The sequence below is a fragment of the Labeo rohita genome, chromosome 15, assembly GCF_022985175.1.
Source record: "Labeo rohita strain BAU-BD-2019 chromosome 15, IGBB_LRoh.1.0, whole genome shotgun sequence".
Taxonomy (NCBI): Eukaryota; Metazoa; Chordata; class Actinopteri; order Cypriniformes; family Cyprinidae; genus Labeo; species Labeo rohita.
This window is the reverse complement of record NC_066883.1, coordinates 21,095,190-21,113,998: the sequence shown is the minus strand read 5'-3', so window position 1 is coordinate 21,113,998 and position 18,809 is coordinate 21,095,190. Positions and strand designations below refer to the sequence as shown.

Below are 18,809 nucleotides of genomic sequence, written 5' to 3'. Positions count from 1 at the left end.
TTTCTGTTTTGTTTTGTTTTTTGCTGTGAATGATTTAAGATTTGGATCCTCTGCTCATGTAAAGAATATAGAACAATAAAGAAATTGTTCTATAAAGAATAGAACAATTTCATAAATTCTCACATACGGTGACCTAAATTGATGCAGATGTGCTTACAGCTTCACAAGATGGTCTTCTGATTTTTTTTTTTTTTTTTTTTGGTCAACCCAAGTTGACGAATTTATTGTCAGTTTAGGTGAAAACCATGAAATCTGATTGCTTAGAAAGCATGACCTTGATGTCTTACTTGCCTTTGCAAGCATTGCTAATTACTGCTGAAACTCACCAGAGGTGCAGGGTCAAACTGAGAGATCACATGGTGCAGAAAGGCAGCAAGATGAGCAGGGCGAGTCTTGAGCAGCTCGATACTCTGGAAGCAGCTACACTGGCCATTCACCTGAGACACATCAGAGCAGTTTAAAGAGGCATGTGACCAAGACCATGGTCCCTGCACTTGACGGAAAGGAACTGAAAATACCTGCTCCTGCTCTGTGTCAAAGTCATCATCTTCAGCAGCAATGATCTCTGAAGCCAGGCGGGAGGGTGGACTCCCTATGGTGGATGAGAAACGAGAATCCTACGGGAAGCAGAAAGGTGTGACAATCATGCTCATCAGAAATCAGACGGAAAGGTCTGTCAAACGCAGCGGTTCTCACCAGGTCGGAGCAGTCCTCGACATCAGGGGATGGGCAGGAGTTGAGGCTGTCTCTGGGGTTGCTCTTCGGACTGGAACAGCTGGAGTCCCTTTGGCTCTCTGGTGAGGCCGGGTAGAACCGGCGCTGGATCTGCACATCACACAACAAAAAACACAATTAATTACACCTACACTCAAGATAAGTGCCCCTGTTTAACAGATCAGTGAAGATATCTCAAAGAAGAGAGAGCGCAATGTACACTTACAGATGACACTGAACTTCCACTCCAAAAACACTCCGGGCTCAAATCTCCCTTATACTGATCCTCATCCACCCAAAAGCCATCTTCACTGTTCCTGAGACACAGACTTTCCTAAAGCAGAGGTTCAGATATAGTTAATACATGCAGCATAATTCAAAGCTATTCAGTCAGATCCATGATATTTTGAAACTAACAATTTCTAATTAATGGTCAAGTAATATATCAATCAGATTAAGCAATTAGCATCCTCTGAAGACTGTTTGCCCAGAAATGATTGCATAAAAAAGGGGAAGCTGTTATTATCCAAAATGACACAATTTGACTATATATATATATATATAAACATAACATTTTAATGTCATGTAATAACATAAGAAAATAAGATTGTTTTTAAAAGCCACCTATTATGCTCACCAATGCTGTATGTATTTGATCAACACACATTAAAAAAAGTAATACTGTGAAGAGTGCTGTCAAAACAATTAATCACAATTAATCGTATCCAAAATAAGTTTCCATAATGTGTGTATACTGTGTATATATATACACACACACAAACACACATACATACATATGATTTATATTATGTATAAATAAAAATATATTACACATATATTTCTTACATATATACATGTAGCTATGTGTGTATATTTGCATGTATTAAAATACAAAGTACAGACATATCATGTAAACAAACCTTTATTTTGGATTCAATTAATTGTGATTAATCGATTTGACAGCATCAACTGTGAAATATTACTTCCATTTAACATAACTTTTCCATTTTAATTAGTGCTGTCAAAAGATTAATCGCATCCAAAATAAAAGTTTTTGTTTACATAATATATGTGTGAGTACTGTGTATTTATTATGTATATATAAATGAACACATGCATTTTTATATTTAAGAAAAATGTTGTTTAAATATCAAAAATACTTATCAATTAGATGACTATAAATGTAATACATGTAAATATTTTCAAAACATATACTGTGTGTGCGTATTTATATATACATAATAAACATACACAGTATGTACACATACATTATGTAATCAAAAACGTTTATTTTGGATGCAATTAAGCACAATTAATCATTTGACCACTAATTTATTTATTTTGAATGCGATTAATCGTGATTAATTGTTGCCCAGCACTAATTTTAAAACGCATTTCTGTTATGGCAAAGCTGAATTTGTCACAAAATACAGAAATCATGGTAATATGCTGATATCAATGCTGAAAAACGGTTGGATTGTATAAAGTTTTTGTGTAAAAATTTTAAATAAAAAATTCTGTTTCTCTAGCTACATCTAAACATATCTTATAACAGCTATATTTATCTCCCTAACAGTGTGTTACTGATGCTTTGAATATGAATAGAATTGAGACTGGTCAGAAATTTCATACATGTGTATGGCCCTGCTGATGTGGAATGTGCTTCTTGGCTTCCTGGATGTCCCGTAGTGGTTTGGGTGTAGGAGTTCTACTGTAGTCCTCCTTCAGTCCCTAAGGAAGGGACATTTTCATATACTATATAATCAGATGTCTTACACACAGAGTCAGAGTGTAACAGACGAGTATAAGCCTAACAACTGCTCTGTAAAAGTCTACTTCTATGTTGCTCTCCAAAACAATTAGAAGGACAGATCTTTGTTTACAAGACATGAAGGTGATTACTGTGTCAAAATATAGTGGGAGGAGCTTAAGTCTGTCCTCTCACTTATCAGCTAAACTGAAGCTCTAAATTACCTCCCAACAGGAAAGGCCTCATTCTTATCAACTTAGGTCATACTGCAACAATACAGCTCCGTAACTCAACACTTTACTGACAGGCACAGAAAGCAGCATGCGTGTCCACTTTAAACCAGTAGTTTTGAGTCTGATATTTAGATTCTGACCTGTATGTCCTGTTGCTCCTTGAACAGCATCCTTTTGTTGTCCATTCTTTGGTTGAGTGGAGAACTGTTCTCTTCCTATGTAGGGTTGGGTTTACAAATAACAAGGAGGAGTAAATGATAAATGTAATATGTAGGAGAGATATGAGGAAGTAAAATGACAACAAAACAAAAAAAAAATCAAATTCACAGAAAGGTATGGGGTTCTTACCCATGATACAAGAGGAGAGGAGGTACGTTCCACTGCATTGTAAGAGTTGGGAGATGTAACAAAAGGGTCCCCATAACCCCCCGGTGACAAGAGACCCACATCTACCTCAGAGAGGGGGATCTGGGGCAACCCGGGAGGCCGGCCTAATACTGTGAGGGCCACATATGAGCCGGCTGTGAAGAACAAATGAGTTTCGGTCAGCGGTGGAAACATGAAGCGTTCATCTTTACCCAACCAAATGGTTTACACTCACATTTGATTAATTTCACCACTTCAACATGGTTTGATTGCGTCACCAATGTCCCGTTCACCTAAAGGAGAGAAGACACATTAAAAATGCAATATACTCTCACCATAAAAACATATACGTGTGAGTTCTCCTACACAGACTCAAACACAAGGTCAATTTGTGACCAGCAGGTGGCAGAATAGACAGATGCTAAAAAGCAGTGGTGAAGGGAGAGGAGTGGGAAATACAGCTCTTGCATCTGTAAGCATCTCACCTTAATGATCCTGTCCCCCGTCTGAACACCTGCACGCATGGCAGCGCCATCTACCAAAAAGACAGGAGACGATTATGACGATTATGAGTTGAAAGTATTTTCTAGTGCAGTAAGTGGTTGCCGGAGTGCTGGGTGGTTTTTAAACACATTTCTATGTGGTTAACGTGCCCCACTTACACTGCACACAAATTGGTTTTCACTGTCATTTTGCAAATGAAGAAACTTCCATTTTGGGTGTTCATGCATTTATTGTCTTGTGTAAATGTGTTCACTCTATCACATCTCTCCATCTTAACGAACTTTGAACGAGTTCAAAATTAAGAGCTCCAACCCATGTTCTTAATTAAGAAAACTTAAGTCAGAAAAAAGTGAGTGAATTGACTTGAACTTTAAAAGGGACACAACCCTCTTTTTATTTGTGATATACTGTCTCACTCTAAATTACATTCACACTGGTGTTTTAGGAAGCCAAACAAATTAGAAATTAATAATAATAATAACAACAACTACAATGACAGTAATGGCCATATACTGTAAAACAACTGCACCGCAAAAGAAACTAGAAGAGTAAAGTTTGAGAACAAACTTAAAGGTGGCTTGAGAAAGCCTAGCCTGAAAGTTTGAAGCAGTTGTAAAAGTATGAAAGTTGATGTTGCTATCATGATTTAACACATCGCTTACATGATTCAACAAGCTTGGTGTTTGCATTTTATAGGCTGATTAAAATGTTGTTACCATGTTACTAGCATGTTGTTAGAATGATTAGCAAGTTATTAGCATGTTGCTAGCATGATTCTAACATGATTAGCATGTTACTAGCATGTTGCTAGAATGATTAGCATGTTGCAAACATGTTTCTAACATGACTAACATGTTACTAACATGTTTCTAATATTATTAGCTTGTTACTAGCTTGTTGTTATCATGATTAGCAAGTTACTAGCTTGTTGCTAACATGATTATCCTGATTAGCATGTTGCAAGAATGTTTTAACACGACAAGCATGTTACTAGCATGTTGCTAACATGTTTTTAACATGATTAACATGCTACTAACATGTTTCTAACATTATTAGCTTGTTACTTGTTTGTTGCTAACATGCTGCTAGCATGATTAACAAATTACTAGAATGTTTACATGTTTTCTAAAATTATTAGCTTGTTACTTCCTTGTTGCTAGCATGTTGTTAACATGATTAGCAAGTTACTACCATGTTTATAGCCTGATTAGCATTTTGCTAGTCTAACACGATTAACATGTTACTAGCATGTTGCTAGCATAATTATCCTGATTAGAATGTTGCTAGAATGTTTCTAACATGGTTAGCATTTTTATAGCATGCTGCTAACATGTTTCTAACATGATTAACATGTTACATGTTTCTACCATTATTAGCTTGTTACTAGCATGTTGTTTGCATGATTAGCATGTTGCTGGCATGTTTTTAACATGATTAGTATGTTAGTAGCATGTTGTTAACATGATTAGCAAGGTACTAGCATGTTGCCAACATGTTTCTAACATGGTTAACAAGTTAGTAGCATGTTACTAACATGACTAGCAAATTATTAGCAGTTGTTAGCATGATTAACAAGTTACTACCATGTTTATAGCCTGATTAGCATGTTGCTAGTATGTTTCTGACACGATTAACATGTTACTAGCATGTTGCTAGCATAATTATCCTGATTAGAATGTTGCTAGAATGTTTCTAACATGGTTAGCATTTTATTAGCATGCTGCTAACATGTTTCTAACATGATTAACATGTTACACGTTTCTACCATTATTAGCTTGTTGCTAGCATGTTGTTAGCATGATTAGCATGTTGCTGGCATGTTACTAACATGATTAGCAAGTTACTAGCAAGTTGCTAGCATGATTAGCAAGTTACTAACATGTTGCTAGTCTGTTTTAGCATAATTAGCAAGTTGCTAGCATTATTAGCATGTTAATAGCATGTTGCTAACATGATTAACAAGTTACGAGCATGTTGCTAGCACGATTAACATGTTTCTCGCATGATTAACATGTTTAAACCAGCTAAAAATAGCTGGTTTAGCCTTGGCTGGTCTTTCAGCAGGTCTCCCAGCTTGGCCAGCTACGACCATCCTGACCAGCTAAAAAGTGGCCAAAACCACTTTAAACCACTTTAAAACCAGCCTGGGAGACCAGCCAAAGCAGCCATTCAGCTTAGGCTGGTTTTAGCTGTTTTTCAAGTAGGGAATTGTTAAGCTTTGCTATAGATAATAAACAGCTTAGATGCACCACAGGCCTCTATGCATAAAAGTTTTCACCACCCCCTCAGTAAAAGTCTATGGGATTTTAGGTGGTTTTCGCCTGAACGAAGTGCACGTTTCACTTTGAAACACGCATTGTCTGACTTGCAGCCAAGTGTTATATCAGCCTAGGAAGGGGAAAGTCTCGACAGACAACCACAGGAGCTGTTGTGGGCGGAGCCAGAAAGACAGACAGTGTGACAGACAGGCATCTTACCTTGTTTGACGAGCTGCACGAAAACAGGGTTGTCCCCACTGACGGTCAGCCCAAAGCCGTTCTCATCTTTCTGAATGATCACGCATCTTTGAACCAGCCCTGGAGGAAGGGAGAGAACAAGAACTGAAGTGAGCTATGAAAGGAGCAATGAAACTGATTTTACTGGATTGCCAATGTCTTTATTACAGCATTCATCAGGAGAGGCCTTTCAAAGCAGATTACGGTAACAATAACTCCAATAGCTGATCAAACTGGCAGCGTAAGTAAGTGCAGATAGTCACGGGCATGAAGTACTTGGCAACATAAAATCTGCAGAGTTGTGAAATGAATGCATCAACCTCGCAGTCCAATCAAAACCTAGCTCGCTTCCCAGAATAATGGAAGGATACAAGAAATGATGAGAGCTGTGGGGATGTGGGTTATCACGGACATCTAATGCTGCGTGTGAGAGACGGGCCTACTTTCAAAACTGATAGCTCATCAGATGTGAAAACAAAAGCTGCAGTTCTCAGATCACAGAAATGACTATGAACTGCTCAGTCATACAGAGATGCCCTGTGTGACGTACCTTCAACTCATCAAGAAATATTGCAGTTTAAACATGACTTCAGCATTGATTAGCGTGAAGAGTTTCCTTATGCTTTCCTTATGATATAATTATATTACACATTTTCCATGACTAATTTAGAAAAGACTGCATTTAACGGATATGACTTCAGAAACAATGATTCCAAGTGCATTACTGTAAACACCTTCTCCATCAGTCATTTTAATTTAATAAAGAAATAATTCTTTTCTGCATAAAGTAGACACCACACACATGCCGTCTGTCAGATTAAAGCCCCAAACTAATTATATAAAAAATATAATTATGTAATTACTTAAGATTTTCTGGAGTTATTACAACGTATTAGAGCTTCTACAAAAATATTAACCAGCACAACTGTGTTAAACATTGATGAGAACTGTACTACTAATAATAGCTGCTAAAAATTCAGGAATAAATTCAGGAATAAATTACATTTTAAAATATATTAAAACATAAAAGTTATTATGTATTTTTGGGCATTTTTGCCTTTATTTTGATAGGACAGATCAGAACTGACAGGAAGCGAAGTGGCAGAGATATAGTGGGTGGGATCGTGAAAGGTTTTCTAGCCAGGATTCGAACTCGGGACGCCTGTAGCGAACGTTGCTTTATGTCGGCATGCTGCTGACATTTTTAAAATGTAACAATGTTCCATAATTTATCATCAAATTCTCAAATAACTGTAGCACAACATAAATAGGGCCCTTCAAAATCTGTTTTATTTTTTCCCAAATTACGTTTTATTTTCTCCCCAACTTTTTTTCATTTTAATTTTTCAGGATTCAGTTTTTATTCCGTTTTAATTTTTCTAGACTCTTTTTTTAATAAATTTTAAAAATAAGCAAAAATCATGTCAAAATAATTAAAATCATGAAACTTACTCAAATTAACAGCAATATACTAAAAGTATGACATTAAGTCCTATGATTTTTTTTTTGTTTGTTTGTTTTATTTTTACCAAATTATGTTTTTCCATTAAAATTCTAATAATCAAAAGCATCTCGAATTAATTGAATTTATTATAAAAAGATTTAAAAAGTGTTTTTTTTTTTTGTTTTGTTTTTTTTTGTTCAGAAATAATGTGTATTTAAATTTTTCAGGTAATTAAATCCCAGCATTTTTTTTTTTTTTTTTTTTTTTTTTGGGGGGAAATATTCTTTAAAAATAATGTTATAATAATAATTTTATTAGTAGTATAGGGCCCTATAAAATATTTTTTCCCAAATTCAGTTTTTTTTTTAATTTATTTTTTTTCTGTTTTAACTTTTCTAGATTCTGTTTTAATAGTTAAATTAAAATGTAGTCATGAAAAAGCATGCCTAATTAATTGAGATCACGAAACTTACACAATTTAAAAGTTTAACAAAAATTACATTTTCAAAGCCCCTGAAATACGTTTTATTTTCTTTTTTCTCAACTGTAGTTTTATTTTGACCAACTTCTGTGTTTTCCATTAATTTTCTGCATTCCATTTTAATGGTTTCATTCAATTTTAATAATCAAAAGCATCTCTAAATAATTAATTTTATAAAAACTCATTTATTATTGTTTTACTTATTTTTTCAGAAATACTGTGTTGTGCCTTACATTTTTCTGGCAAATAAATTCTGCTAAATAATTTTTCTAGTAAATATTCCTAAAAAAGAATGGTTTAACAATAATTTTGTTAGTAGTAGTACTATTATTACATTAAGTAACATTTTCCTGCCCCAACACAAGTTTGTTTGTAAATGATATGACGTAGTTTTGGTTTTTCTCAAAAGAAATGGTAAAAGGCTCATGAAGTGATTTTCAGAGCAGTTCTAGAGATTCTGATGAAAATTGTGTCATTAATCACTTACCCCCATGTCGTTCCAAACCTGTAAAACTTCGTTTGTCTTCATTACACAATTTAAGATATTCTGGATGAAAACCGGGAGGCTTTTGACTGTCCCACTAATAAGTACGAAAATACTTTTTGTATGCAAAAAAAATCAACAATTCGTCTCCTCCGTGTCAGCATAGCGCCATTTTGGAGAGTATCCGCTGGACACATACGCCGTTCTGTGTCAGCCAAACAACACGAATACGTTTTCTACGTATATTTACGCTTTGATTTGATTTTTTCTTTGCGTACAAAAAGTATTCTCGTCACTTCATAAAATTCAGATTGAACCACTGATGGCAGATGGACTATTTTGACAATGTCTTTCATACCTTTCTGGGCCTTGACAGTGGTATTTACCTGGCAGTCAAGGGGACAGTCAAAAGCCTCCCGGTTTTCATCCAAAAAATCTTAAACCCTTTAAGAATAATGCTATCTGCTATTGTCAAATAACACACACACAGCCCAAAATCAACTTAGCGGGGAAGCTGAACATAAATAAATGCTGATAACACTTGAACTTCAGAGTGCTGGAGAAGAATCACCCGCACAAAAGTAAAGACATACTAGAAACACAGCAACAGTACGATCATCTTACCACAAGACTCAGGTCTCCTGTCAGCCACTACAAATCCACTCTTCTGCACCAGCACGTCTGAGCCACACAACATCATGATCACAACACGGGACACACACGCACATATCACAGAGGACACAGAGAGAGGACGCAAATGAAAAAAATGAGCAATGGCACAAATACACACAGTGTGGCTGTTTTGGAATGGGTCGTTGTCTATTGATAAGCAGTCAAACCCCCAAGGACTTACATATTAACAAAATGTCTTCCCCGAAATGATTAATAAGGTGTTCAGGTATTAAGGTCCCTAGGTGTTAACCCAGAAATCAATGCTTGGCATAAACAGATATATGACTCTGGACCACAAAACCAGTCTAAAGTAGCTAGCCTTGTAGCAGTAGCCAAAAATATACTGTAAGGGTCAAAATGATTGATTTGTCTTTTATGCCAAAAATCATTAGGGTATTAAGTATAGATCATGTTTTTATGAAGATATTTTGTACATTTCCTACCGCAAATATATCAAAACTTTTTGGTTAGAGATATGCATTGCTAAGAACTTCATTTGGACAACTTTAAAAGGTAATTTTCTCAATATTTAGATTTTTTTGATTCCCTCAGAGTCTTGGCCAAATATTGTCCTATCCTAACAAACCATAGATCAACGGAAAGCTTATTTATTCACCCTTATGACCGGTTTTGTGGTCCAGGGTCACATATAACCAATTAACAGAATTTGGGTTGAGAAGTGCTTTAACAAGAGTTCAACAAGAGATTCTCAAAAACGGTTACGCAAGGATGTTGGTTTTTGCTTTCATCTTGAAATATGGATAATCATAGTTAATCATAACACAAGAGAGTAAACTGTGGATTTGATTAGCCTAGCATACTTGAATTTCTCATAAAAATGTAATCAGTGATATTGTTTAGCGGAAAGTTTAAGATTTAAAACAATAGTCTCCATCATTACGCAAGGCTATACAACTTTGGGCTGAAATTAATTGCACAAAAGAGCCACACTTCTCAGACACTCCGATTTTGGGAAGATATTAGGGTTGGGCGATATATCAGCGTATTCTCAAATGAACTTCCTGGAAATATACGATTAAGGAAGTGTTTTTCAACAACAAGAAACCATATGGTTTTATTGAAGAAAATGGTTAAAATATGATGTATTATAAACAACAGAGCTAATGTACATTACTCATTATAACAAATGATTGCAGAGGGCGCCAACAGCCTGATGATTGTTTTTTCACTTTACTGCACAATCTAATCCTTGTTTAATATTGACTAAACAACACTTAATTCAAATGTCCATTTAATCTTTAATATGTCGCCATAAAAGCATAAAAGCTACAGCCACTGTAATTTCTTGAATATGTGGACATCAAAATCTGTAAACTCAAAGCAAGGGTTTAAATTTTTATTTTGAAATCGCAATGAACAGTTAGCATATTTAGAAAGATACTGATGTATTCTCCTGTGTTTGCATAGGTTTATAAATGATTCACCTTATAAATATGATGAAATGGCGGATGTTGCGTTCCCAGATGATCGTTATAATAAATCGAAACTCTCAACAATTTGCAGAAATGGAGTTTGAGATGCAACAATTTGTGTGGAGCAGCATTTACTGTGAACGGAGCCGCTCCGAGATGCGTGTACGTAACATACAGGCGTGCAAATAATTAAGCGCATATAGTAAACTCGCATTGCATATATTTATTGAATAAAATCACAGTGTTCGTGAATTTTTTAAAAATGGGTTTAAAATATCATGCAGCCTTGGAAAATGGTCTAATAATGCATTTTTTTGGATTCTCGTCAGTGAAATGCGACACTTCCGGTATTTTGGCAGTTACTCAACACGGGCAAAATTTTTTCGAACCGAATCGAGGAATTTTGACAGCCCTAAATTTCTAATAACTAAATGTTTTACTGTAAATCGCTTTGAATGTACTATACAACAATGGCTGCTTGGTCAAACAAAAACAACCAATACCAATTCAAAATAAACAACATCAAATACTGTCAAAGGAATTTTAAAAATATTTAATATTTTTATCTATATCGCCCAACCCTAGAGGACACTGAACGCCACACCGTGGTTAAGATGGTTTAGTCATGCATCAGAAAAGGCGAGTCCAAAACCAGAGGAACATCAGGAATAGACATGCATCACATCCTCCATTCACCACCATTCTCTCTAACATGTGAAAGTGAGATATTAACATTAGGTCAAACCAATAAAACAAAACTACGCACATGTGAAAACCACTCTAGAAGAGCTGTAAGATGAAATTCTGTCATCATCTCACTCGTTTTTCAAACATCTCTCCATCCAAACAATGCGAATCGTATTTTAATCAACACGATTATCACATTGTTCTCCACCATAAACCTCACATTAACGGCCATGCACAGAACTGCTTTTCCTTCTCTACTCTCACCAGCAGGCTGAGAGGAAAAACAGAGGCAAAACTTGAAAGAAAAACACACTGACAATGTCTTTCAACTGCCAGAACTGGGGCCAGGAACATGTGCATCGTTTATGGTCAGCAAGTATGAATCATGCCGCTGTTTAAAGCCGTTCCACTGCAGTTAGTGGACGGGCACAGCCTTCCATCTGTGCTGTGTGTGGAGGAAACTGTTTCCATTTTAGAGTCTGAAGAGGCCGTGTGAGAGGAGCAGTGTGCTTTGGTCCACACCACACGAACACACGAGCAGTCAGGACAGCCTTTAGTACAGCTAAACACTACCATTCTGTATGAGTAAGGAAAGTAAGGGTAAGTGTAAAAGAAATTCTCGGACGTCATTTACCTGTAGGGTCAAACTCGTGTGTTGGGGTACCGGGCAGCTTATCGCTTTTGGGACTCTTGTTGGGAGGATGGTCTCTGCTGAGAATGCTACTGGTTCTGTAAACACAAATAGGAGAAATCGATATACAAAGTCAATGAAACACATTAACACACTGCGATGAGCACATAACATAATACACTGGGAGGGTTGTGACACAAAAATGAGCTGCAGTCTAGTAGAGCTGAGTACAGTAGGTGGAAAAAAAAAAAACTAAATGCAATGAAACCATAAACTAACTATATAAGATGCTTCTCTTATTTTTTCTGCTGACATTAAAAGGACATCAAACCTAACAATATTTACCAAAAATGAATTTGGTACTGGGTGAAAATTTGCCAGATGCCAACATGGACATGCCCTGAAAAAACAAAATGAGCAAAACTCTCCATAAACAAAACTACGCAAGGTCCCTTTAAGATGAGTTCACTCAGTGGCCATATTGGTGACGCCCCTGGGCAGTTATTTTCAGTCATGCAACTACAGTGCTAATGTATTTGAATGGAGAAAAAAACAAAAATCAAATGTTGTTTCAAGGAGTAAATGATATAATAATGTGAAACATATTTCAAATAAGGAATAAATGATAAAATACATCATGATATTGTAAACTGTGCTTCTTTAGCTTAAATCATGTCATAAATAAATAAACAAACAAAATGAAACCAAATGTTCATGCTACAGTAAACAAACGTGATTAATTATTGAACTAACATATAGTAGTATAGCTTAAAATCTATCTATCTATCTGGCTCCAGACTAACATTTGAAAGCAGTTCTACAGATGGTGTGTGGTGTGTGGGAGTATTAATAAAAATTGATATTTTAATCACAAAATTATTGTTTCGCATTAACACGTACAGTAGCTAATAATATTACATGTTCATTTCTTGTTTATTTCAGGTTTATACATTTGACAGCAAAGCACTAAGCTTGAGTTGGGAAGCATACAAAATTTACTTTTAATAAAGGGGTCATTGGATGCCCATTTTCCACAAGTTGATATGATTCATTAGGGCCTTAATAAAAAGTCTATAATATGCTTTGTTTAAATTTCTCAGTGGTAGTGTAAAAAACACCCTTTTTACCTTGTAAAAATCAACCTGTTCTGGTCAATGTTGCTTTAAATGTTAATTAGCTCTGCTCCCCGCCCCTCTCTTCTCTCTGTGGAGTGACGAGCCTGTTTACTTTAGCTGCATTTAGGGACGAAACTGGCTAACTAGCACATTATTAGAAAAGGCGATCGCAAAGATTCTTTAAAAAAAAAAACCTTATACTCACTTCTGCTGTAAGTGAAGCTGGATCACGAATGATTTGCACAAACATAGATATAATAATGTAATAAAATACGACTATTTCTACCAAAAAAAACATGGTTATAGTTAGTGTTAATATGTGTGGTTTTCTAATATACGTAATTTACAACAGAGAATTTTGTGCATAATTTTAAAGATTCTCACCAGATCTCACAGTAACCTTATTCATTCTGCGATGAACTCATAGGCTTTTCACTGGATCTCGCAGCACTGTGCAGTAACATTGTCACAAAATCAACTTTGGTTCCTTTGTGAGGCTGTTCTAGGCTCGGACAAATTTGTTTGCGTTGCAGTCTGAGCTGATAAACGGTCCACACTGTGCAGCTCTAACGTAGCACAGATTTATTATGCTTTTATTTTGTTTGCCGTTTGATGTTTCACATACATAACAGAAACAGCAGTGCGTATGAGTTAAACAACACAGTGGTCGCGCCAGTGTGACTGCTCACAAAATGTATTCACACCGGCAGAAAAAATGCAGATGCAACTGACACATTCAAGGCCCAGAAAGGTAGTAAGGACATCATTAAAACAGTCCATCTGACACGGAAGAGAAAAAATTGTTGAATAAAGTCAATGTTGTTTTCTTTGCTCACAGAACATATTCTCTTAGCTTTATAAGATTAACGTTGTACCACTGATGTCACATGGACTATTTTAATGCTGTCCTCACTACCTTTCCGGGCCCTAAACATGTCAGTTGCATTGCTGTCTATGCAGGGTCAGAAAGCTCTTGGATTTCATCAAAACGTAATATGTGTTGCGAAGATGAACGAAGGTCTTATGGGTTTGGAACAACATGACGGTGAGGTATAATGACAGAATTTTCATTTTTGAGTGAACTATCTCTTTAAGTGCACTGATTGATGGCACTGCATATTGTGTAGTGTTGAATAGCATCCTCTTGCTGTGTGCAATCACTATTTGCTTAGTTAACTTCCTGCTAGGACAACAGATGTGCCCCACTGCGCTAATGTCGCCCTATTCATTGCACGCATCAATTAAGAGGCTCCGCATGAGTCCTTGTCAGTTCTTTATCACAAATGCAAGTGGAAAAGCCTGCGTACAGCAGTAGCTATGACTCCAAATCTAAAAGTAGCCTCGGCAGTAAGGTGAGGCGAGGTGGGGTGAATGCGTTTAACAGCGCTCTGCTTCCCGCTCACAGGCCGTGTGAGAAACCTCTGTTTTCTAGACCAGTCAGTGATGGGACACAGTGCTGAAGAAGCCCTTTGTAGGCCTGTCCGACTGCATCTAACTGAGAGGCACTGTACTAACAACCCACTGCCATTTCCTTCACCTGGGCTCAGGAGCTTGACCCGTGGACCTCGCAGAACACCAATGAGAAACACCTCGGTGAAACAATCACTTCAGCATTTTATACGACGGAGGGTCAGCTAGACCTCACATTTGTCCATCAGCCTGACAGCTTGTCGATTTTGAACTCATTCTACGGGTCAGCCAAACAGCCAGTTCATTACGGGACAGTATCGGAGAGAGTTGACTCTATACCCTCACTGTGAAGTGTAAGACATTTGCAGTGTTGCCCTGAACACAGGGAATAATCGCGTGAGCACTTAACTAACTTTCCTGAGATTGCCTCAGAGGTCAGCTAACTGTGAAATTAACACTGCAGCAAAGTAATAGAAAGGACTCGGTGGGATTAGCCCACCCTTTATAAGGCCGGTAGATTACGTAGGGCAATTTGTCACCGCTGGTAAACTAGATAAGACTAATAAGAGAGCAGCCGTCAATCACTGACTTTTTCAATTAAAACTCAACTAATAAAATTAACCTTGAGTGCCAGCACAGGCCAATATGAAGCAATTCTATTCCCATTCCCAATAGGGGCTACGATTTGCACATTTATTTTAGATTTAAATTTTGTGCAAATCAAAATAACATGTAAAACCCACTGTTTTACAAAGCACAACTTATCTTGAATATAACCACAAGGGCTAATAACCACTGAAATTCCCAGAAGGAAATCAAAATGAGTGAGACCAAAATCAGAAAGACTTAATCTTTCAAGGGCTGGTTCTTCTAAAAATGAAAATGTATCATTTACTCATCCTTGTGTCATTTAAAACTTGCAAGAATCTTCATGGAGCTCTTTTCCATAGTTCATAGTGATCATGTCTGTTAAAGAATTAGTTCACTTCTAGAATAAAAAATTCCTGATCATTTACTTTCTTTCTTCAGTTGAAAAAAAAAAAAAAGTTTTTGAGGATAACATTTTAGTATTGTTCTCCATATAGTGGACTTCAATGAGGATCAACAGGTTGAAGGTCCAACCTGCAGTTTCAATGAACCTGATCTGTCATTTTCTCAAAAAAAACAAAAAAAAAAACAAATTTAGATACTTTTTGACCATAAATGCTCGTCTTGCACTAGCTCGACTTCACACATTACGTAATCACGTTGGAAAGGTCACAGGTGATGTAGCACTTTGTGTTTACAAAGTGAATGAGCAAAGAAAGTCAAACTCCCTTTACAAAAAAGCAGGTAAAACAACAAAGTCCGATGACATTGATGATTTTGAGGTTTAAAAAAGATTTGCGAAACCGCTTCAAAAACCTGATCTGAAACAAATGATTCACGATATGCATGCCGAAATCCCGAACTAAATCAAATGATTCATGAATGTGCACTAAATTCCCAATCCGAATAATGATTCACGAACCATCATTTCAGATCAGAACTCAGAGAGCAGAGGGCGAATCACTGAATTTGCGGAATGATTCAAAAACCCACTCTGATGTTCTGATCTAAAACAAAAGACTTTCGAACCTGCTCTGAAGTCTCAATCTGAATAATGATTCACGAACCAGTATTTCAGGTCAGGACTCAGAGCGTGGATCACAAATCATTCATTTCACAGAATGATTCACGATACGCAAAGTCATGATCTGAATAAAATGATTTGCGACACGTGAAGTGCCAATCGAAATCAAATGATTCACAATATGCAAAGTTCTGATCCAAGTCAAATGATTCACGAAGCCTCTCCGAAGTCCTGATCTAACTCAAATGATTTGCGATACTCAAAGTGAAGTCCAGATCTGAATCAGTTGATTTACAATCCAATTAGAGCACTATGAAACAATGAATTAATGGTTAATCTGATTCGGAGTTTCAAAAAGCTCTGTTTCGCCCATCACTATACGTGTTTTTTAAAATCGATATTGAAATTTGAAAATGAATGGCTCTTTTCATTCAATCTAGGTTTTATTGGTGAATCACTTGAAATGAAAGATCGAAGTCACGAGTTTGAATCAATCTGTGCGGTTCCAGTGTAAATGACTCAGCTGATTTGGTTCATCGGTTTCTTTTTTCACGTCTTCAGCCATAGTATTACTACTGGTTTAGCTCGATAGTTTTATGTTAACTGAAATAGGCAAAATAAGTAACACTTTTTTTTTAATTGCGTGAATTTCGCATGAAAAGATATGCGCTTATTGAAAAAAGGAAAACTTATTTCATAGATACTTTGTCTTTTAATCATTTAAACACTTTTCAAGTCCCTTTTAAGGAATATTACTATTATTACCATCATTTCAGATCAGAACTCGAAGCGCAGACGCCGAATCGTTGAATTTGCGGAATGATTCAAAAACCCACTATTAAGGGTTTTCCAGGCCTGAAATTTCAAAAAGTCAAATTCAAGTAGTTCAAGCTCTTTAAGCACCTTGTACAAACCCTGACTAACGCCGCGTGATTATTCCAACGTGATTACATAATGCGTGAAGAAGAAAATGACCAATCATTTCACTAAATAAGACCCTTATTCCTCGGCTGTGATCGTGTAGAGCCCTTTGAAGCTGCACTGAAACTGCAATTTGGACCTTCAACCCGTTGATCCCCATTGATGTCCACTATATAGAAAAAAATACCCGGAATGTTTTCCTCAAAAAAAATTGCTTTTCAAGTAAAGAAAATTGACATGAACATCTTAGATGTCATGGTGAGTAAATTATCAAGAATTTTTTTATTCTGGAGGTGACCTAATCATTTAAGCTACAAAAAGAGACAACATTTTTTAAAAGCATCATAACAGTAGTTCATACGCATTCTATACTACATCCCAAGTATTTTGAAGTGGATAGCCTTGTGTGGAATGACTAAATTTAAGTCACCGTTATTACCTAATAATCTTCCCCTCTAATGAGCTGTTAACTCTAACTGTTGCAAACAGATCATTGAGTTGTGAACGAATCAGTTCAGTTTATGAACCGGACCTAGAGTTTATTGAAAAGTACAGGTTTAAATGAACAATTTGATCACTGAACTGGCTGGAAACGACTGGGACTCAATGATCCAGTCACAGTGGATTTCGAATTATTAGCTGGCTGGAGGGCAGGATTGTGAGTGAAGAGTGACTTTATGATGACTAGACTCTAAATAGCGCAGAACTTGTAGGCGTTTTGTCATTTTTGGACTTTAGAAAGCATTATGTCAGATGTTGAAAAGTTCACAAGAAGATTCTTAAAAATTTCTGAAAATAAATAACATGTTCTATTTTCATATATTTCAAAATGTAATTAATCCCTGTGGTGCAAAACTGAATTTTTAGCATCATTAATCCAATCTTCAGTGTCATATGACTTTTCAGATACCATTCTAATATATTAACATTGAAATAAATGTCTTTACTGTACATATTTTACTGTAACATTTTATCAACTTAATGAGTCTTTGCTGAATTGCAAAAAAACTAAAGTATCTTACTGACCCCAAGCTTTTGAACAGTAGTGTACATACAGGAACTTCGGAAGAACATGAATTTGAGTAAATGACAGAAATGTCATTTTCAGATGAACTATCACTTTAAAATGAAAAGCGTCAAAACAATCGTCTTCAAGCAGGGGCTGTGGTGCAGCACACTGTTCTTGCTTGTATCAGAGCTCTCTGTAGTGACACAGGATCCTTTTGAGAGCAGTCTGAGGGAACTGAATGGGCCATTTATGAAAGGGCCTGTAAAACGTTCCATGGTCCGCTCAGCTAAAAACCTCCCGCTAAAGAGGAGGAATGGAAAAGTAAATCCAAACAACCGAAGCAGCCAATAACCTTACCTTTTACATGTTATTCTCTCCCTAATGAATCATGCATGCTGATGGTACACGTAAGAATACTGCTATTTGTGCTTATGACCACAACTGTTACTGTAATGCTTGTGCATAGAAGTTTTAACTTAACTTTTTAATAGTGTGTCTCCAACTTGTCTAGCCTCTCTCATGAAAGCTAATTTCCATGGAATGGACTAAAAAAAAAAAAAAAAGAAGAAGAAGTCAACTTTCTATCTTTATTTCTTCTCAGAATTTTTAGCTTACATCTTTGCAATATAGATTTGTTTTTAAATCACACAAAACTCTTTTCTTTGTCATGTTTCAGCCACAGAATAAACAACAACAAAAAAATGTAATTGCAATTTTTTTTCCATCTCATGATTCTGACTTTTCTTGTCAAAATTAACAAGTTTCTCTAAATTTTGAGTTTGTAAAGTCAGAAGTGTCAGACAAAGACACAACTGTAAGCAAAAATATAGCTGCAAGCAGCAATTACT

At 36.2% G+C, this 18,809-nt stretch overlaps 1 protein-coding gene across 1 annotated transcript in view; it reads right to left on the bottom strand.

The window, feature by feature from the left end:
• arhgef12a (Rho guanine nucleotide exchange factor (GEF) 12a) overlaps nt 1-18,809 on the bottom strand; it is a 66,118-nt gene that overhangs the window by 29,818 nt on the left and 17,491 nt on the right. The window contains 12 exon segments of the mRNA XM_051129520.1: nt 327-437; nt 519-617; nt 697-825; nt 941-1,048; nt 2,347-2,445; nt 2,838-2,912; nt 3,046-3,218; nt 3,299-3,356; nt 3,549-3,598; nt 6,045-6,143; nt 9,096-9,152; nt 11,898-11,992. Coding sequence (XP_050985477.1) covers nt 327-437; nt 519-617; nt 697-825; nt 941-1,048; nt 2,347-2,445; nt 2,838-2,912; nt 3,046-3,218; nt 3,299-3,356; nt 3,549-3,598; nt 6,045-6,143; nt 9,096-9,152; nt 11,898-11,992 — 1,153 coding nt within the window.